This window comes from Carex rostrata, chromosome 14 (genome assembly GCF_964058835.1).
Source record: "Carex rostrata chromosome 14, lpCarRost1.2, whole genome shotgun sequence".
In the NCBI taxonomy this organism is placed as follows: Eukaryota; Viridiplantae; Streptophyta; class Magnoliopsida; order Poales; family Cyperaceae; genus Carex; species Carex rostrata.
In genome coordinates this window covers 592,979-614,031 of record NC_135931.1, presented here as the reverse complement: position 1 = coordinate 614,031, position 21,053 = coordinate 592,979, and the positions used below count along the sequence as shown (strand labels likewise).

General features: G+C 35.1%; 3 protein-coding genes across 5 annotated transcripts; 2 read left to right on the top strand and 1 right to left on the bottom strand.

The window, feature by feature from the left end:
* The first annotated feature begins 59 nt into the window (after positions 1-59).
* DEG15 (protease-like protein) lies at positions 60-5,937 on the top strand. Of its 2 annotated transcripts, none has more exons than XM_078314947.1 (14): positions 60-271; positions 582-628; positions 1,147-1,277; positions 1,371-1,421; positions 1,524-1,595; positions 2,075-2,191; positions 2,440-2,571; positions 2,661-2,764; positions 2,861-2,946; positions 3,029-3,123; positions 3,576-4,104; positions 4,477-4,681; positions 5,318-5,406; positions 5,514-5,937. In XM_078314947.1, exons 2-14 carry the CDS (start codon positions 610-612, stop codon positions 5,750-5,752), a joined length of 1,869 nt encoding a protein of 622 aa, XP_078171073.1. In that variant the 5' UTR covers positions 60-271; positions 582-609; the 3' UTR covers positions 5,753-5,937. The 2 variants fall into 2 exon arrangements, with proteins under 2 accessions (XP_078171073.1, XP_078171072.1); XM_078314946.1 differs by having other exon boundaries at positions 102-271; positions 1,118-1,277.
* Positions 5,938-6,161: 224 nt separating this feature from the next.
* On the bottom strand, positions 6,162-9,776 carry LOC144565241 (ribosomal protein L11 methyltransferase-like protein). The gene is made up of 7 exons (XM_078314948.1): positions 9,426-9,776; positions 8,778-8,861; positions 8,407-8,547; positions 8,184-8,249; positions 7,408-7,575; positions 6,682-6,978; positions 6,162-6,515 (listed from the first exon to the last, which is right to left on the bottom strand). The coding sequence occupies exons 1-7, from the start codon at positions 9,735-9,737 to the stop codon at positions 6,414-6,416; spliced, it is 1,170 nt and encodes a 389-aa protein (XP_078171074.1). The 5' UTR covers positions 9,738-9,776; the 3' UTR covers positions 6,162-6,413.
* A 5,626-nt stretch (positions 9,777-15,402) lies between these two features.
* On the top strand, positions 15,403-20,852 carry LOC144565631 (ATP binding microtubule motor family protein). Of its 2 annotated transcripts, none has more exons than XM_078315440.1 (17): positions 15,403-15,426; positions 16,215-16,369; positions 16,451-16,550; positions 16,687-16,730; positions 17,027-17,056; positions 17,145-17,267; positions 17,450-17,475; positions 17,607-17,688; positions 17,769-17,810; positions 17,885-17,918; positions 18,034-18,103; positions 18,196-18,344; positions 18,430-18,491; positions 19,028-19,119; positions 19,202-19,322; positions 19,829-20,008; positions 20,535-20,852. In XM_078315440.1, the coding sequence occupies exons 2-17, from the start codon at positions 16,256-16,258 to the stop codon at positions 20,670-20,672; spliced, it is 1,407 nt and encodes a 468-aa protein (XP_078171566.1). In that variant the 5' UTR covers positions 15,403-15,426; positions 16,215-16,255; the 3' UTR covers positions 20,673-20,852. The 2 variants fall into 2 exon arrangements, with proteins under 2 accessions (XP_078171566.1, XP_078171567.1); XM_078315441.1 differs by lacking the exon at positions 15,403-15,426 and adding an exon at positions 15,728-15,833.
* The last annotated feature ends 201 nt before the right edge of the window (positions 20,853-21,053 follow it).

The window sequence follows — 21,053 nt, the reverse complement described above, 5'->3', positions numbered from 1 at the left end:
CCAATTGGACTTGGACCTATTGTCAGTAAATGTACTGCACAGTCCCCTACAAGACTCCCGCAACTCTTAATCTGACGAATGTTTGGTCTGTTGGAGAAAGCTTTCCTTTTATTTTCCCTATGCTGCACGCTTTTTATCTTCTTCTTCGTCTCCGACCAAAGTCTGGTCAAGTAGTGGTTCTCGCTTCCTGTGAAAAACAATCTAAATGGATCAAAGTGAAGTAGCTCGAATCGCTCGAAATTTCTCAGTCATGACCAGGATTAGCGGTCCCGTGAGCTTCCTATTCCCTTCTCCATTCTTCCTTTCCTTCAAATAGCCTGTTCTCAATTGAAATCAAATTTCGATTCTGTGGTGGCCTTATCCCAAAGTTGGAATGAAGTTCTGGATTATGTATAATTTGTGTAACTTGAGGTGAACTGTTAGGCCAAAATCTAGAGAGAACAGAATAATTGCCATCATTTTCCAAATTCATAGGAATAATTTTATTGTAAATATTTGTCAATTTGTGCCCATTTTCTTATTCCCAACTTAATTCCTATCTGTTGTAAGGCATTATTCTGTAATACTTATTTACATTGCAGGATCCAAAGGGCCTAAAGATGCGGCAGCATGCTTTCCATCTGTACCAGTTAGTTACCCACCTTAACCAGCTAATGGTCCCTTTTTTGCTTCTTAGTTTTCTGTATTTGAGAAATGCTTTGCATGTATGACCGACCTCCTTGATCATGGTTTTGCATTTGTGTCCTCTTTGCATGATTTTTCATCTCCTTGAACCCTTGTGTCCATCCATGCAAGCACATATAATATACTGTACCTAAATATATGTGAGTAAGCCTACGGTACTATGCATACCGCACATTGGTCCATACTATGGATTTATATCTCCATTCTCAAAGTCCAAACAGTTGATATATGAACTGCTTAATGTGATCTCTCCAAGGGAATATAACATGAATTGCAAAAAGAGATGTTTTATGGTGATAATCATGCAATGAACTGACAATTTCTGGTCAACTGCAAGACTAAATTTGGGGGATTTCAATTGCAAAGTAACGGCTAAAGGAGTTTCATTATGAGACCCTTTGTTGATGTTTATTTGTTCCTCTTTTAAATAAAGGGATGGAGTCACAACTCTTTCCTCTTCAGGATTTCTCCTTCCAAGGGAGATTCTTGGTCACATGCAAAGTGCATGGGAGCATGATGGTGATGTCATAATTACAAGTGCATCGCTCGTGGAACCCTTCTTGGTTGCTGAGCAGAGGAAGAATCCTACACAGGTCTTATTTAAAGCCAGAAACAACAGCCTTGGTTTATTTTCTTCATCTACTTTGTTTTTGCTTGTTTTTTAGTTTGCTCAATTTATTTTTCAGGAATTAAAGCCTACTTTAATACGGGATACTCAAATTGATGTATTAGTAGAGGTGAGTTTGTGGCTATCAAAGCACTCAGAAGACTTTTTATATTTGTTTATCTTGTCACTTTATACTAGAAATAATAATCTCACTTGAAACTTTGGTAATCAGGGCAGCAGAACAGGAGACAGTGATAATACAAATCAAGCTCCTTGTTGGATTATGGCCCAGTTGTTAAGCTTGGTAGTATCTCTTTTTATTTGAAATTATTTGTACTAGACAGCTCGTTAATTTCTTTGTTGGTACTTCTGGATACATATTAAACAGTACTCTGTAACTGAAAATGAGTGCTATATTTATGACCGACTTTTGACATTATTTGACTGTACTAGTAGAGAGAAGTTCGGTTATGGATCCACTTCATTAATTTCAATATGAACTACCTTGTCTTTAGTGTTTTAATTTTTTTTTTATTTTGCTTATTTTAATTTTGAAGTTCAAAGTTATAAACCAATGATAAAATTCGACATTCTACATAAGTTTACATACTTCAATTGCTCTTTCATAATAACTGATGTAAAATGACAATACGTGCGTCATGTCGTAGTGATTTTGAAGAATATGTTAATTCATTGCCTTGTTCACTGATCAATCTGATTTTAATCCTTTTTGTAGAAATATAAGCTCTCTTAGTACTTCGAATTTCTTTCAATTTGCATTAGGTTGATGTCCCTGCATCTTCTCTTGCTATTTTATCCGTGTTAGGGGCCCGTAGCTGTTCAATCGAGAATTCCTCATGGGATATTGGCTGGGCTTTGGCCACCTCTAATACTAAACAGGTTCCTTTCTTTTTTGCAACTAATATTTTATTTTATGATTCTGTTCTTGAGCTATAATCATGTCAGCTGAAGCCTCATTTAAATGCAATATTGAAGGCTATATTTGTGGCTATGACTTGAGTACTACAATGTTTACAAGCAAGCCAGTACAAATATGCCTCGTTCAGAGTTTCCTTGCACATTTTTTTTCCCTTTTTTTTGTATGACTTATGGTCATCATTGCTTGGGGTTATTGTGTATTTTATCAGGTGGGAAATAAGAAAATGCCTACTTTGAATTCTGATGAAAATTTTAGACCAGATGAATCAAGTGATCCATCATCTCCTGTTAAATCCAGTACAAGAATTGCTATTCTAGGGATTGAGACTTTAAATTACAAGGTACACCTTAACAAACCATTTTATTGTTATGCACAGTGAGTTGGTTTTTAATGGATCTGTAAAGTTCATATTATACATTTTCTTTTTAGAGACCTTTAGAGCTTAAGGTTTCACATCATCAGCAACAAGGAGATTTTCTTTTAATAATGGGATCACCATTTGGGGCTTTGGCGCCACAACATTTTTATAACAGGTTTGTACTCTTCTATTTCACTTGTCAGTAATTTCACAACATAACCTTGGAGTGGTGAAGTTGTGGTACTCCATTTATTAAATAATATATTTTCAGTGTATCAATTGGTGCTGTAGCTAATTGCTTGCCTCCAAGTTCTAGCGAAACCTCCCTATTGCTGGCTGATGTTAGGTGTTTTCCTGGTAACTTAATATCTTAATTGCTTTCTTAATTGTCTCTTAACTTCATATTTAGTACCAATCAACTTGCTGACAATATTGTCAGGAATGGAAGGTGGTCTTGTTTTGGATACACATGCATCTCTTGTGGGGATGCTCATAGCCCCGTTGAGACAGACAGGAACTGATACAGAGATTCAGGTTGTTAGATCATAGTTTCGAATATTATACTGATGACCCTTTTTTTTTCTGTTTACAACTAATACCTGACAGGACTTTCAGATATTTGCAAGTGAATTTCAACTTTACAATAGTATTATGGTAGGGCTATGTTCCATTTTACAAACTTACCGCACCTATAACAGATCCTTTTATCCTAAACCCAAGTAACCTAGACCGACCCCAAGTCGAGAAAAGGTTAATCATTTTTAAATACGTGAACAACAGTAAAAAGATTTGATTGAGTTATTATGAAATATTACAGCAGCTTGTGTTTTTTGCTTGACCTATCCCTTTTGACGGGTGGTTGTAATTTCCAAGTACTGCTGGTTATGCGAAATTATCATACAATATTCGGTCAAATTTGCAGTAACTATTCGTTGATTCATAGCAGTGGTACACTAAAGCTAATAACACTTTTATAAATGTGACAGCTTGTTATGCCATGGGATGCAGTAGCAACTGCATTGAATAACAGATTGAAGGAATCTCAATTTTCTCAAAGCATGCATAACTTAACGGTTTCTCCATTAAAAAAGGCGATCTCATCAATTGCACTTATAACAGTTAATGGATCTTGGGCTTCTGGTATAATTCTAAATAACCGTGGCCTTATTCTGACTAATGCACATCTTTTGGAGCCATGGAGATTTGGAAGCACCTCATCTCTAGGTTTAGTTAATCAAACAAGTCAATTGAGGGAGGAAATAGGGAATAGACAATCTAAACCGTATTTAAGTTATACTGGATATGGAAAAATATCAGTACGAGTAAATCACCTGGACAGACAGTTATGGTGTGATGCAAGTGTGGTTTATGTGTCGAAGGGATCTTTGGATGTGGCATTATTACAATTGGACTCTTTTCCGAGACAATTGTGTGCAGTTGACCTGGATTTTCAGTGCCCCACAAGAGGTGCAACGGTACATGTAATTGGGCATGGCCTCATTGGGCCTCGATCAGGTATGAAACACTATTTAGCATTTTTCTTGTGTTCTATTTGGTACATGAATTAAGGATTGCAACTAGCCTATTATGCACAAGGCTAGTTATATATTCATACAAAGCCTCAATGGTGCAAGTTTCTATTTAACACACTTTTGTACTAGCAGCACAATTTGCTAATGGTTATTTCTTAAATGACCAATCCTTGAACTAGTAATTTGGACACAGTTGGAGTTTGTTATACGTGGGATAATTTGGAATTTAATCATTATCTGTTTGAAAGGGGTTTTCTAGTACCAAATCCTGTTTGATCTGAAGGTCAGATGTGGTAAGATGCATGATGTCAGCCTCCATCAGGACTGACATCTATTCAATGATTGTGTATTGCAGGTCTCTACCCCTCAGTTACCTCCGGGATTATATCAAATGTATTTACAATATCGGGCCCACTATATGCTCCTGAGGCAAGTATAGTTGAAACCCAAAATAGTAGCAGCATACCAGTAATGCTGCAAACAACAGCAGCTGTTCATCCTGGAGCCAGTGGTGGTGCTGTAGTCAATTCAGATGGCCGATTGGTTGGGCTAATAACAAGGTACTTTCTTCATCCTAAAGTGATATTTTTTGTTAAAATACTCGTTTGCTAGATTGTAAATAGCCAATGCCTCTTTTTTTTAGTATTTGCAAAGGGCCTCTTATTGCTGGGCAGTTGAAGCAAAAGAGGAAATAATTAACAGACTCAGAACCACGCCTAACCAATTAGTTAAGGCATTATTCTCTGAATGAGAGGTTGCAGGTTCAAAACCTAGATAGTACATATAACTGGGTGTGAATTGAGGGCTTTGACCCTCATCTCTTGCTCACAAAAAAGAAAAATGAATAAACTATCTGATTTTCTGAAACCTATTTTAGAAACAAACCTTATTAAAAGATCCATCGATAAAAAATTATACTTCTATTGTACCATCATAAATTCCTCTATAGAGAAATAACAGGGACTTTGTCTTAAAACTTTGCTAAGATAAGGCTGAAAATATAGGTTTTTACAATTTATAGATTAGGTAGGGCTCTTTTTGGCAATTTTCCTTGTATTGAAGTTGATTTTAAGACTCATGCTTTGGTATGCATACATTGTAACAATAAGTCCTTAAATTTGGCATTATTATTGTTTTTATTTACAACATTATGTTCAGTATAAAATGAAAATTTGTTGTGTTGATTTTTTTTTCAGCAATGCTAAGCATGGAAGTGGGAGTAATATACCCCACATGAACTTTAGCATCCCGTGCAAACCTTTAGAACCAGTCTTCAAATTCTCAGGTAGTTTTGACCTTTTACTTTGTGTACTAACTGCTTAGCAACCATTCAATTTTTTTATGAAATACGAAGAAACTTCTACTTACTCGTTGTATAACTCCTTTTGTTAGAACAAGGAAATATATCAATTTTGGAGCAGCTAGATAAACCAAATGAAGTCTTGTCATCTGTCTGGGCATTGGCACCTTTGCCACTGGAGTCTGCACTGCAAAAGCCTGTTCTTGAAGAGAGAGGCAGACAACTAATAGGGTCTCGTTTCATTGATTTCCTAACTGAGAAGCAAGGCGAACTGACATCTAGCACTGACCTGGAGAATATATTGAAAAAAAAACTTGCAAGCAGAATTTGATATTGATGAATTGATCAGTCTTTTAAGCATAATAATTGTTATGAGAAATCAAAGTAATTTATTTTTTAACAGCTATTGTCTAAATAACTGTAAAGCATTGCCAGATGGTACTAAACAGTCCAGGAAAGGATAAATGTTTTGTTTTTCCTCTCTACGAATGAGTAGGATTAACTTTGATCAATGTATAATTTCTAGTTGCATGAATTGCCATTGGTTTAATCTGGAGACAGAAAAATAGCCACCATCTTGGCAAGAGAACATGCTACTTACTATTTCTTTAATTTGTCAAATGCTTTGAGCTAGAAAATTCAATTATTGTAGAAGCAAGTCGTTGACCTATCAACAATCGTCAATGTATTTGTTGAAGAGATTGAGAACTGCTAAAATGTGAAAACAACAAGGTTATTACTGTGTGTTTATGCTCATTAATGCTTGCTTGAGCTGATCGTAGATTGTAGCTTCCTCGTAAATGATGCTTCCAAATTACATAAACAAATGGGATACTAATAACGATGCAATTTTTATTCAAGCTATCAAGACAACAATATGAAACAATCTATCTTATTATAGATCGAAATACAAAACTAGCACAACGTAGGCCTAAAACCAATCAAGAAAACTTTTGATCTCTGGAAATATGATTAAAGAGCAAAGCACCACATTAGCGCCTCTTTTTGATTCCATGAAGACATGCCCAACCATCCATTTCAGAAAGAGATATTGCATCCAAGTATTTTGAGTATGCTTCTTCTATTTGTGGTACCTGTATCAGCCAAAATAGTCGTGCAAAGAAAACATATTAACTAAAGTTCCTGACTAAATGAAATCATGTATCTGGCAAATCTAGCACGTTCACAAAGATTTTCAATGATTGACTAATCCATCAGTGCATTCTACAATTATTGGTCAACAAGAATAATATTAATTACCTGCTCAGTTAAAATGCCTGAGAGGCCGATAATAGAACCAGGCTTTCCATAAGAGATGATATCTTCAGCCAGCTCCATTAATGGATTCAACAGTATGTTTGCTATTATAATGTCAAATTCCCCTTTTCTTGAATCCAAATTATTCACTTTGCCATCTGGAGAAGCTGAGTCATTTTTGCTTGAGACCAAGTAAAGTGGGATTCTGCTAGGATCAATACTGTTCAAGGAGGCATTTTGGCGTGCTGCGGTCACAGCATGTGGGTCTATGTCTAATCCTAGAGATAAGGTTGCTCCCATCTACTCTAAAGATATGCAATGAGCATAAAAATTAAAGAGTTATCATGCATATAAGGATCTGAACTAACCAGTCAGATACTAGACTTTTTTTTAAACCCTTGGCAGTGGCTCAGGCAGATACTACACTTGTTAGGTACATTATGACACAAAACAAGATGGTCTTCCATAATTTTGAGTTTATCTGGCCAAAGTACAAATAACTATAGTCCTCATTAACTTTTAGTTCAACCATACAAACTCAAACAAACCACAAGAAATAGAAAATTGAGATAAGAGTGGTCCCCACTATCTGGGTAGTGTTTTTGCTGCAAGGTGACTGTGGGTTGAACTGCACTGAATTGGACCTGAACCAAAAAATTCATCTATCTTGCTTCATGATGTTTGGTGTATTGAAACAAAGAATAACAAAGTGTAAGTGAAGAACAAAACCTTGAGCGCAGCTATTCCCAATATGCCAGATCCAGTGCCATAGTCAAGTACATGTTCCTCACCTTTTATGTTCTTGTGTAGAAACAAAAGGCATAGCTTAGTGGTCGGGTGCTCTCCTGTGCCGAAAGCCAATCCAGGATCTAGTATGATATTTGTTGCTTGCATATCCTATCAAACACATAAGAAAATAACCATCTAATGTTGAGTGGTCCTAATAAAAAAATTATATGGAGTGATATGAAGCAAAAATCTTGAAGGACTGCAAAGCAGACCAGGTGTACTAAAATTCCACCTGGGCCAACAATTATTCCGGTTATGAAAACTAATTTACCCAACTTGATTATTGCCCAGATAACCCAAATTAAGCATGTGTCAAATATGCAGTTAAGCTCCGTAATGTTAAATTACAAAACAAAAAAGTTCCATCTAAATTTGAAACAATGGTATGTCAGTTAAGTTTTAAGATTCAATCTACCCTATATTTCATAAGATTTAAACTTAGTTTAATATCTTACCTGAGCAAGCTAACACAATCAATTCAACAAGAATCAAAGGAAAGAAATTACAAAATGGAACTTGAACCAGCAGTCAATATTTACAGCTGTTTTGGCCAATTTTTTTTTTTTTTTTTTTAAATGGCTTGGCAGTGACTTCCGAGGAAGTTGTTGGCCAATTTTTCACATTTTATAACTTGGAATTCTGCTCAACAGAAAATTATTGTTGGAAATGTTAGTAATAACATATCACTAGAAAAATTATTTACAATAGAAGCATACCGGAGGATCCCTCCAAGCTGGAACAACCCAAAGACCATCAGTTACTTTAGTAGGTTGAAAAGATTTCTGAACGGTAAATAAAAGGAAAATTAGAAAGAATTACTTTAATAGATATAATAATAGCAGTAGCTAAACATAAGCACAAATCCCAAGGAGCAGACTATGGGTATCACGACTTAATTAAGAAATAATAGCTGAAAGAATAAAAATAAAATTTTATAACCTGTACATTTGCCACCCAATCGCACTGCTTGCCGAAAGAGATATCATAACTTGGGTTATATTCTAAACAAATGGAAGATGCTGCTTCAGACATACAAGTTTCCACACTTGCATCTTGTGGGAATATTGATGTTATACCAATCTGAGTTATAGAAAGTGAAAAATCAAATAAGATCAAGAAAATCTAGTGATATTAAAAATTAGGGTTATTCCACTTTACAGATTCTGTAAAGCTTGAAAACAGGATTGTTCTCCAATTTATCATTGGATGTCAATTTTATTTCAGATGTGGGATTACCATTTTACAAGTCCACTAAGCTTGAAGGTACAAAATTGATAAAAGAAATAAATAAACAAATTGAAAAGACTAACTTCTTCAAGGTCTCCAAAATCACTCAAGTCATCCATATATGCAGAGCTGGCACCAAAAGAGAGCAGAGCTTCAGATAGGGCCTCCTATACTACAAGATCAATAATTAGTAAATGTAGCAAAGTTGAAAGGCAATCTAGTAAGAATAAGCATCTTAGATACGGAAAATGTAAATATAATTTCTAGGAATGCATAGATCCTCTCATACTTATTACTATGTTGTCGAGTTTCTAGGAAATGTCAATTAGAGGATCTAATTGGTAATGGTCTCTGAGTTCTACACTTTGTCCATTAGAAAGATTCCGTGAGAAATTATGATGTGTAAATGAAATTTACAATAAAATAAAAGTAAACTCTGAAATATTTTGATTAGCACTGAAAAATTATGCATTGTTGCAATCCAAAAGTATGCATTAATATAATTCTGAGATGTAGATCAGGAACACGTCAAAAGGTATAATATAAGACTTATCCTAGCTTATTAGGGCTGCAAAGATAATACCAATACCTGATGTTATTTAATGACAAGGGATAAGAGCAATGCATCTGACAAGGGATAATACCAAAATATGTTTGAATAGTTCCACATTCACACTACCGAAACTGTAAAAATATATTTGTTTCAACTTTCAAGAGAGATATGCACTGACAGCATCTTGTTTCTGGCAGCGGATGTTGACGGAGAGGTAAGCATCTGAGACGTCAGTAAAAGAATAGCTGCTAGGAGTAACAGCAGAAAAGCCATTCAATTGCACATAACGAGCGAGGCTTCGTTTGGATTTGAACTTTAACTTTAACTTTGCTGAAGTTGAGAATGGCGGGATGAGAATTTGGGGAAGGAGGAGCGAAGTGCAATAGGTAGTGTACGGTGGGGATAATGCAGGTGGACAGTGGTGAGATTTGAAAGGGATGAGGCATTTGATGAGAGAGAGACGGCCATGGAGATGGAGGCTCGCCGCCATGCTTTCTTCCTTCTCTCCGTCCCAACGGAGTAGAGTAAACTACCCGAATTTTTTATTAATAGAAATTAAATAAATTAAATATTTAAAAAGAAAAATGATTTTGAATTTTCTCGGAAACTAGGTAGAACGGGTTAGTTAAGTCCGTCCCACCGGACGGGTTTAATCACCCCGTCCGCGCTAATCACCCTGTTAACGACGAAGAAAAAAAAAACAAAAAACCAAACTCCGGACGGTTCTACATAACCCGTCCCGGGTCCGAAAAAAAAATAAAAACAAAACTCCGGACGGTTTAACATAACCCGTCCCGAATTCGAAAAAAAAAAAAAAAAAGGCGGACGTTTCTACACAACCCGTCCCGGGTTTAAAAAAAAAAAAGTCGGACGGGATTACTTAACCCGTCCGGGCACCCTATATCATCAACCGCTGATTAAAATAGTCATATTCACCTCATTCTACAAAAATCAGTAATACCGATTGAAGACTCAACGGGTAGAACTCAGATAGAAAGAAACAGAAGCTAAGATAAAAGCAGAGGTTATTGTCAGTGTGAAGCGAATTTTAAACAGGTAACTCTTTAATTATATTTTTTTGCTTTGTTATTTGATAACTATTGTAGAATATTTTAATTAATATCAACCGTATTTTTAGCATCAAATATATTTCAATAGATAAATTTTGTTGTATATGACTAAAATGTTATCAAATTTAATTTGTTTTTATGTAGTTATTGAAATTTATATTTGTTCAATTAAATGATTTTGTTGTTTTCTGCTGTGTCATTTAGTAATTATCGTAGAATAATTTAATTAATATTAGTTTTTATTATTGTAATAATAATAATATGTGATTTATTCATTTTTGTGTAGGTTAATTTATAAAAATAATTAATCATGTTGATGCTGAGGATTTATTTTGGTGGTGAAATACGACACGGTCGTAAAGGAGTAGAGTACAGTATTAGTCCTCAATTCTCATTGAGTGTGACTGATGAACACGGTTGGTATGATGTGAAAGGTGAAATTTATCGCCAACTTGGATATTCCGAGAATGAGTATAACCTAAAAGCACATGCACGGGTTAATGTTGGTACAACAACCCGACGTTATTATGAGAAAATTGAAATCGTGTGCGATCAGAGTTGGAGAGGTATTTATATCCAAAGTATGCGTGCCCAAACACAGTATACTTTTCTTGATTTATACATTGAGTTGGTTCCTATCATCGGTGAAATACAACCGCAGTTATTTGTTAATAGTATGGTACCAGAACCAAATCCAGAACCTCGACAGGCCCAACATAGTGATAACTATGCGGGTCCCAATTTCTTCGAACCCTATCAGACACAACAAACACCGAGGCAAGACCTTCAACAGACCCAATATAGTGGTAACTATGCGGGTCCCAGTTTCTTCGAACCCTATCCAACACAACAAACACCGAGGCGAGACCTTTATCTACATCCTTATCCCAATATGAACGAGTTGTCACCGCCTGTTCAGACAGAATACAGTAATCAGAATAGCCCATGGATCGATCCACCGGAGGCAGCTAATCAGAATAGCCCATAACCGGGATATTAACAAATAAACCAGGGTGGTTCCGATCAAATTCATATTATATGAAAGTTCAATCGGTTCATCTATTTCGATTTTAAATTTTTACCATTTGAACAACCCTAATCAACACTCTTAATTCTATGCTATGAACTAATTTAAACTAAATTAATTTATACCATATCAAATGAGTTTAAAAATAAATCAATTTTTCCAAATTCTAAAACCCTAATTTATTAGTTTTTTTAAAATGCAATTAACAAATTAATAAAATTTACTATAATTCATAATTTGATAACAAATCAAAATATAAATTATTATTAATTAACAGATTTTAACACTAATTTATTTTAGTTATATATAAAAAAAAAAACAAACCTTTAATGAGGAATTGAGGAATGGAGAAGCACAGCAGCCACCAAGGTGAAATCCGGACGGATTGTGTTAGTCCGTCCTTGAGCCTCGTCCGGTTTGGTCCGACAGTTCTTGCGGTTTGCGTCGCTGCTGGCTGGGTCCGACAGAAGGAAAAGGCAGAGCAGCGGGTGAGGAGAGCAAAGCGAAAGCGAAAGGGAAGGAGGGGGGTTTTACGCGCTGGGGACAGGACGGGGTCTCTTAACCCGTCCGGGTTAATTTTTTTTTTTTTTTTGCGTCTGGACGGGACGCCTTAACCCGTCCGCATTTTTCTTCTTTTTTTTTTTTTTTTCCGGGACGGGTCTTCTAAATCCGTCCGGGTGTCTTTTTTTTTATTTATTTTTTATTTTTTTTATTACGGCAAAGGGTATTAGGATTAACCGGGACGGGGTATTTGGATCCGTCCGGTGGGACAGGTTTAGGCAACCCGGTCTACTTAGTTTTCGATAAAACTCAACAGTATTGTTGTTTTTAAATATTTAATTTATTTAATTTCTATTAATAAAAAATTCGGAGTAAACTACACTACACTTGGGCCATTGGATCTTTTATGAAATACTTTAACAGACTAGTTTTGGCTTCATGCAACGCACAGATCTTTATATGCTTGTTGCGCTGCATAAAACCGAAATGACTCAATTAAAATCTTTTCTTTCATCTATACCTTATTTAAGGGAAAATTGATTATCTATACCTTACTCAAATTATTTTTCTTTATAATTAAACTACGAAAAAAAAGGTAAATTAATCATTTCTATTCGACTACTACAAAATAAAATTTTAAAATGACTATTTTTATGCCTTTATTATGTGCTTATTTTTTAATATTTAATAATTTAAATTTTAAAATTAAAAAGTCAACCAGTTTATCCGAATTATTAACTAAGAACTCCGTAAGAATACGTACTTGAAACCTAAATTTTATATTAATTTAAAATTTGTTATCTTTTTTTTTAAATATAAAAAAAATCACAGGATCTCTTTAATACAGTCCGACCTTGAACGCTCAAGTAAGAATCCACATAATTTCTATAATATTTAGGGAAAATTGATTATTTGTCACTCCAAAACCTTCAAATTATAAAAATGTCATTTTAAAATTTGAAATTGTAAAAATACTATTCCAAACTTCATTAATTTGTAATTTTGCCACTCCAAATAATTAATGACTAAAATGCCCTTCTTTTTCTCATGCCTCCTCTTCTTTTTCTCCTGCCCCCTCTTCTTCTCCTGCCATGGTTAAAGGCCGATCCTTGTCTGTTTGTTGTTTTTCACATTAGTATAACTGATTATAGAAGAAGAGGAGGCGTATTTTAGTGGTACAAGCTCCAATTTTAGTGGCAAATCAGAAAATCCAAGTTGAATTTTTCACTTCTATTTTTTTGTAATTTGAACCCAAAACTATGAAATTCAGAAAATCTACAAAACCCTATTCATTTCCTAAACACCAAAAATCATGCTATTCACTAAAAAATGGTGACGACAAGAGTAGTTGACCTCCATTCTGATACTGTCACAAAACCTAATGAGGCCATGCGATGTGCTACGGTAGCTGCTGAGGTAGATGATGATGTGTTGGGTTTCGACCCAACTGCTTAGAAGCTCGAGATGGAAGTTGCCAAAATAATGCACAAGGAGGCTGCACTTTTTGTACCATTGGGTACCATGGCTAATTTAATTTCAGTCATGGTGCATTGTGAGGTTATTCTAGGAGATAACTCACGTATACATGTTTATGAAAACGGTGGTATAAGCACAATTGGTGGCAAAATTACAAATTGGTTGTCTGTTTGTTGTTTGTTATTTTCGTCATGGCAGGAGAAGAAGAGGAAGCAGGAAAAGGGAGGGCATTTTAGTCATTAATTATTTGGAGTGGCAAAATTACAAATTGATAAAGTTTGGAGTGACATTTTTATAATTTCAAATTTCGAGATGATATTTTTACAATTTGAAAGTTTTGGAGTGAAAAATAACCAATCTTCTCTAATATTTATACGGATTATGATCAGTCAGCATTGATTCAAACTCAAAGTTTGAGTCACTTTTAGGCCTTTGGGATCGAAATTAATATTTTTAGGTCAATTAATATGCTATGTTGGTCGGATGAATATGCCCCGCACCCTATCAATGACAATGAGTACTTGAATTTTGGAGGAGAAATGCAGAACTAATATTGTTTTGTACGGAAAATATATATACTTAGCTTATAAAAAATTGGAAACGGTAGAACTCGCAACAGTGTGGCCAACTGCCCAACAAACAACGAGAGCCAAGGCTGTGGTAGCACAGTAGTTATGGCATAGCCTTTCTGTTGTAGATATATAGGTTCGATCCTGTCTCTGCGCAAGATTTTACAAGTGAGTTGTGTGGGAGTGTGTGACTACAGACAGAGATAAATAAACAAAAAAATACGAACAAACAACGAGAGAAGCAAAGACAAAAAGCTCGTTGCTGTCGGAGACACCAACATTTTTATTAATATAACATTTTAAAAAGAAAATATCGATAACAGAGAAGCAGTTTAAAAAAATATATATGATATCTAAAAAAACGTAATGATCTATAACGTCACAATGTCCCAATTAATCATCATCCTAATTAGCAAAAAAATGTTAAAAAAAAATATAGTGGACATTATTTTTTAGAACGCTCAGGGACAAAAAAAATTTAGGTTAAAACAGTGGCTGAGCCAGGATTTTCGTGGGGATATCGAATTGGATTTAAATCCATTAACTAATTGGGTACTCAATAAAAAAAATAATGTTTTGACTTATGTTTTCCAATGCTCTGACTTGTAATTTCTAATGTTTTAACTTATAATTCTAATTAGAGGAGGGTTCAAATGCACCCAAATGCACCCTATCTTTCAAATTCTTTTTCTCCATTTTCAAAGTCCGAATAGTCAATCCGAACCGTTAGATGCGATATATATATTAAGATGTGCTTGGAGACCAAATTTTACATTTTTTGGAATTTTTTTACTATTTATTAAGCCACTTTGAAAATCACTGATTTTACATTTTCTAGACCATTGGATCAGAGATTTTTCAAAGTGGCTTAATAAATAGTAAAAAAAGAATCCAAAAAATGTAAAATTTGGTCTCCAAGCACATCTTAATATATAGATCGCATCTCACGGTTCGGATTGACTATTCGGACTTTGAAAACGGAGAAAAAGGATAGGGTGCATTTTGGTGCATTTGAACCCTCTTCTAATTATCAATCATAATTCAAGAAATTTATTTGACTTTAATACTAAATTTAACCCAAATTACAAATCAAACATTCAGAAGGGGGCAAAAAAATTTTTAGAAAGAGACAAAGTAAATCGATATCAATAGATCACCACTAAAACTCAAAATCCAGGAAGAAACAGCTGCCCCCCCTCCCCCTTGGGTTAAAAGTATTTTTTTTTTTTTTTGGGATGGCATAAAATCCAAATTCAACCGAAACCTGTTACTATTTATAACGTCTTGTTATTTCTTTAGTTGTTTCATTAATTAGCGATAATCTGATTTTATTAATCAGAAGGTTACAGTGTATAACATTCTCTAAAAATTATAGATGATTGTGTTTTTCTTATATATCAAATTTTTCTGAGAACTGTTTCTCCATTTTCGATTTTTTTTTTAGAAAAAAAAATCTATTAATAAAATTTTGGGTCGGAGACAAAAGTACGAAAGTCAAAAGTAAAAAAGAGCGAGAGAGTCTTCGGGGTTTGACCGGTAACTATCCTTCTTTTATCTTCACGTATGCGTGGATGGTGGAACCCAAGTAATTGATTTAGTATGATCACGCTTAATTAATACAGCCTACGGGCGTGGGCGTTATAACATGCCAAAAATAAAATAAAATAAAATAATAATCACGTTTAATAGCCTGGGGTCCATCGTCAAGTCTCCAAATCGTAGGAAAGCTTAGCTTAGAATAGAATGTCAGGATCATAGCATTAATATTTAATCCAGGAGCAGCCACTAATCCAGTTACTTTGGAAATCAGACGACCGACACTCTATTTAAGTGCGATTCAAACGGCATCGTCTCCCTCTCTCTTGTTTTTAGTGTCTGGCTCAGTGGCTCCTACTCTCTTTCCCGCACAAGCTTGCTTCCTTATTCCTTCCAACCCTCGCAAGGTACAGAAGCCCTAACCCCAAGTCAATGTTTCTCGTATCTATTTGATCCATGATCTGTTTTCTTTGGTCGTAGATCTGGATTAGACACGAAATTGTTCTTTATTCTTTTCTCTCTCTTTCTCGATTTCCCATCCATCTTATGTTTCAAATGTCGTGAAAGTGTACTATTTTGCTAATTTACTTCAATTTCGGTATGTTAATCTAGAAATTTCGAGATTGTCTGATCTAGTAGATCGTTTACGCTTTACTTCCTTTCTCTGTCTTTCTCTGATTGCTGTAAAAGTCCAGTCTCTATATTTTCTCCGATTGCTACCTTTGTCTTTAATCTTAGCTTCTCCCTTTGGCCGCTTGTTAGTAATCGCTTCAGTTTTTTACTATCAGATATTCAAATTGCGGAAGATCAGAGAAATCGGAAAGTGAAAATGTCAAATGTAACAGTCTGTGTAAGATTCAGACCTCTGAGCTCAAAGGAGAAGAAAATCAACGGGGATCTTCTGTGCCTCCATAGTTTAGACTCAGAGTCGTTTGTATTCAAGGTTTGAGTCTCCTTTCAATTCGTTATAAAGTACTGTGTATCTAAAGATCCAACTGTTTAATTGTTGCGTGTCTTGATTTAGGATGAGAAGGAAGATATTAGATTCTGTTTTGACAAGGTGTTCTACAGTGAATCTGAGCAACTGGATGTCTATGAGTTTCTTGCATTGCCTATTGTTGAAGGTATAAACAGTCTAACCAGGCAATGAGTCAAATCATATTTGCTTATATTTTTTTTACTTCTCATCTTCAACATAATGCTTCTAGTTGCATCCTGATCCCTTTAGGAAATCATACATACCTGTCTTAATTTTTGCAGATGTGATGAATGGATTGAATGGGACAATCCTCACATATGGACAGGTATACAATATACAAATTGCTATTATCTTCAACCTCCTGAATGATGTTTATATTCCGATTTGGCTGGAATAGTTTAGTTTCTAGGATGTTTTATTCTTGCTAAAGTTTACTCTGTATTATAAAATTGTACCGCCTTTTTTGATGTTTATAAACTTCATGCCTTGCGTCTCTTTTTTTCCCCATATTCTTACCTTCACTTTTATGGCTCAGACATTTCCTAACTTATCTCTTGTGCGATCCTTGAAATTTCATGACCAATAGCATGCTAACTTCATGTAATTTTGAACTTGATTCAGACTGGAGCTGGAAAAACATACAGCATGGAGGTAAAAGGAAAAATGTTGCTATTATTTTTATTTTTAGTGCTTTTGTCAATAAGATTTTTAATGCTTTTACTTTGATGCATGCTTACAGGGACCAAGTGTTTTGGACGGTGATGAGCAAAAAAAGGGGCTACTACAAAGAGTAATTGATGAGCTTTTTGGATTTTTGAAATCTCCAATGGACAACAAGAAGATCACAATCAAGATGTCAATGGTAGTAAATGGCCTTGCCCACATTTTACTGTACACTAAAAAAATGTGCTAATTGCTTGAGAGCCTTGTTATGTGTAACTCCTACTTTTCGTCTTCAGTACGAAATGCCATGGGTCTTTCCATAAAAATACTTGAGAATATTCCCCACTGTTTTTCTGATCTGAGTTCAATTCGTTAATTTAGGTAGAAATCTACATGGAGAAAGTAAGGTGCGTGTACCTTCTAAATTCTAATTACACAGGATACTTCAAGCAATGATTTATTTTTTTTCCTTGCATCTCCTGTTGGGTGTTTCTCAAGAAAAAATGTAATGGTATATGTGCATGTCTTTATCTAGCAGGGACCTTTTTGATTTATCGAAGGACAATCTGCAGATAAAAGAGAGTAAGACTCAGGGCATTTTCATTTCAGGTGCAACTGAGGTATGATATTAATAGTTTTTTATTTTCAGCATGTACTGTTTTAAACGTTTGCAATACGATTCAGTTGATGTTTGTTGCAGATACCAATAATGAATACTTCAGAAGCCCTGCGGTGCCTTTCTGTAAGAAAACTTACATTAATCAGACCTTATCTTTCCTTTCCATATAACTTAGCTAATGGAAAATCAAACTGCAGAGAGGAATAGCTAACAGAGCTGTCGGAGAAACACGTAATTCATTTTATATCATTTCTACAATTTAAAATTAATTTTGAGGAGCGATATGATGTGAATATTGCTTATGGTAGTCAGTTGTTGAACTTCGTTTGTCTTTTTTACTGTGTAGAAATGAACTTAAGCAGCAGCAGAAGTCATTGCCTGTACATATTCATAGTTCAGAATGAGTCTGAGGAGAGGTAGGCCAAAATAGCTTGCTTGCGTGGTGATATTTTCTGCCATGTCAGATGCACAATGACACAAGTAATTATATTTTAATTAATGATTTTAGGTTGAGATCTGGAAAATTTGTGCTAGTTGATTTAGCGGGTTCTGAGAAAGTAGAGAAAACAGGTGCTGAGGGACGAGTGCTGGAAGAAGCTAAGACAATCAACAAGTCCCTCTCAGCTCTTGGAAATGTCATAAATGCCCTGACATCTGGTAAATAAAAATCTAACTCAACCCTAATTTCTTTTGAATTTGTTACTTTGGTACTTTGCTAGTTGTATTATTATATGTATTTCAGGTAAAACAAATCATGTGCCATATCGTGACTCGAAGCTTACCCGCTTTCTTCAAGATGCACTGGTTAGAGAAGCCTCTTTTTGTTTCAAAAATGTCCTCATGATTTAGAAATGTTTTAGTGGGAAAGGAGCTCATTAGATTCAGGGGCAAAATTGTCAATATATAATAGTATATGTCTTTTTAATATATTTACTGAAGGCATTATGATGTTATTTACAAATATCTCAAGAAAGTTTGTTCGTTCTTACAAACATCAGCAATATTGAGTGTTGTTTGCAAATACTACAAAATATGAGGTTTCATCTGCAAATAACTCTTCCTCAATTTCTAAGATGATAATGGTCAGCAATTGCTGCAGTGTGCTTCTGTTGATCCTTACCTTATGTAGAAAATCAATCCAAAAAAAAACTCCAAATTCAAACAGAAGAAATCTAAATAGTCAAACAAATATACAAAAAAAATTAACAGAACTGTTGAAGCTTACCAGGTAAGTTTGCTGTTGGATATCATGTGCCACACTGGTATGATCCGAACACCTGCTCCTCTGTAGTACATAGAGCTTTGTTAACTATATTATTGTGTGTAAACTCCATTCACAGGGTGGCAACTCAAGAACTGCATTGCTCTGTTGTTGCTCTCCCAGCCCCTTAAATGCCTCAGAGAGCTTGTCTACTCTCCGGTTTGGCACCAGGCATGGCTTGTCTTGCAAAACTCATCACTATATGTATTACCTAAGATTCTCTGTAGCCTGAAACTAACCTCCACACGAACAGGTTAAAGCTCATAAAATCTGTGCAAAGGTCATTCGCTGCTGACGATGAGAGTACCAGCTCAAAGCAAACCACCTCAGATAGCATCTTTCAACAGGATTCCTATGATAGAATTGTCAGTAAGGTATGCATTTTGGAATTAGTTTTTTCTCTTTCTTCCCTTGCAAACTGCACCAATTATCTCACTGCATTGGGCAAAAGCATTGAAGCTTTATCCTACTTGCAGCTAACAACAATATTATTTTGTGTTATTTATTTGGAAGTGGCAAGAATCATTAGAACATGTGACGGAAGACTTGATTCTTTTCTTGTTATGTGCTACAGCTCTTCCCTTACACCTGATGACCCTCTTTTTGAGATTTTTTTTTTCCTTTTACTCTGGATGAACCACTTTGAAAGCAATTTGGTTGCTTAAACATGAAAAGTCAAAAATCATTTTTCTCACTTTTATATAACTTAATATTTGGTTTCAACAGTTGGGTATTATCTGTAAATACCCAAAAGATATGGTTGCTTGTCAAAAATTTGGGAAGAGCATTGTCAGATGTTATATTCAAAGTACAACTATATAAGGTTTGGTCTGCAAATTCTTTGGAATTGGGATTTCAACTAATAAGTTTTTTTGTTTAGTTGAAGGAAAATCTGAAAGAAGAGGATGTGGATCTCCTAGAGAAATTGTTTATTATGGAAGGGATCTTCTCACCTCCCCAAACAGAAGAAGGGATTGAGTTGGCAGTTCGTGATGTCACAGCCCGGACAATTACAGACCTCCACCAGGCAGTTGAAAATCTCAAAGAGCAACTGGATGAGGTAGAAATAATGGGCTTCTTTATCTTATTAGTAATTAATGAAAGACCCTTCAAAATCTCTGAATATCATATATGTCCATGGAAAAAGAATGTTCACATGTGAGGTATCATTTGGACCCTGCAAACCTGAATATGACCTTATACTTCTCAGTTTCTTATTCTCTGCAAAGGAGGACCAAAATACCACTCTCCATACAAAAATTGGGAGAAACAGGAATTATCTTTTTCTTTTCTTTTTTTTGTAAAAAAAAAGTTAAAAAAAAAAAAAAAAAGAGGAGCAGATGACTGCATGCGGTTTGATGATAACTGGTACACTTTACATTAGTATAATCTGAGACTTTTTATACTTGTGGTGGTATGCATGATAATTGAGGTTCTTTCGTATATGGCATTCAGACAAATAATGCTTGCTCGATTTGAACAATGAAACGTCTAAATACATTAACTCTTCCTAATGAATATTTAAGTAGTGGTATAATAGGTGAATGTATTTTCCATTTAAAATTGATCACATATTTTTGTAACAGCTTCAGGAGGAGAACAATAAGCTGAGGCTGGAATTTGTAGCAGCTCAAAAATTAGCTATCAATCCCTGGGATTTGCCACAAAATTTGTCTCTTTTTGCCAAGCTTGTATCTGCCGTGAGGTTCTTGTTTCCATTTTAGAGCTCCTTGAACAAAAAGAAGCTGATATTGTTCCTCGTCTGATAGAGAGTACATATTTGCATTTCACTAATAAAGGTGCATGCTGTAACCCTTTCTTTGTAAGGTAGGTAGGTTAGAAACTTGCATTACTGAGTTGGCCATGTACTTCTACTCGAGAATAAAGAACTCACGTGTGCACTTCAATGGGGATTGAAGATAATTTTCTACCAGTACGTGCTAACGTGCGTGCACACATATCATGTGTACTTGCATCAGAATATGTACTAACTTTATGCCTTTGATTTGACCAGCTACTTCCATTTTAAATAAGAGGAGGGTTCAAATGCATCCAAATGCACTCTATCTTTCAAAAAAAAATTTCTCCGTTTTCAAAGTCCGAAT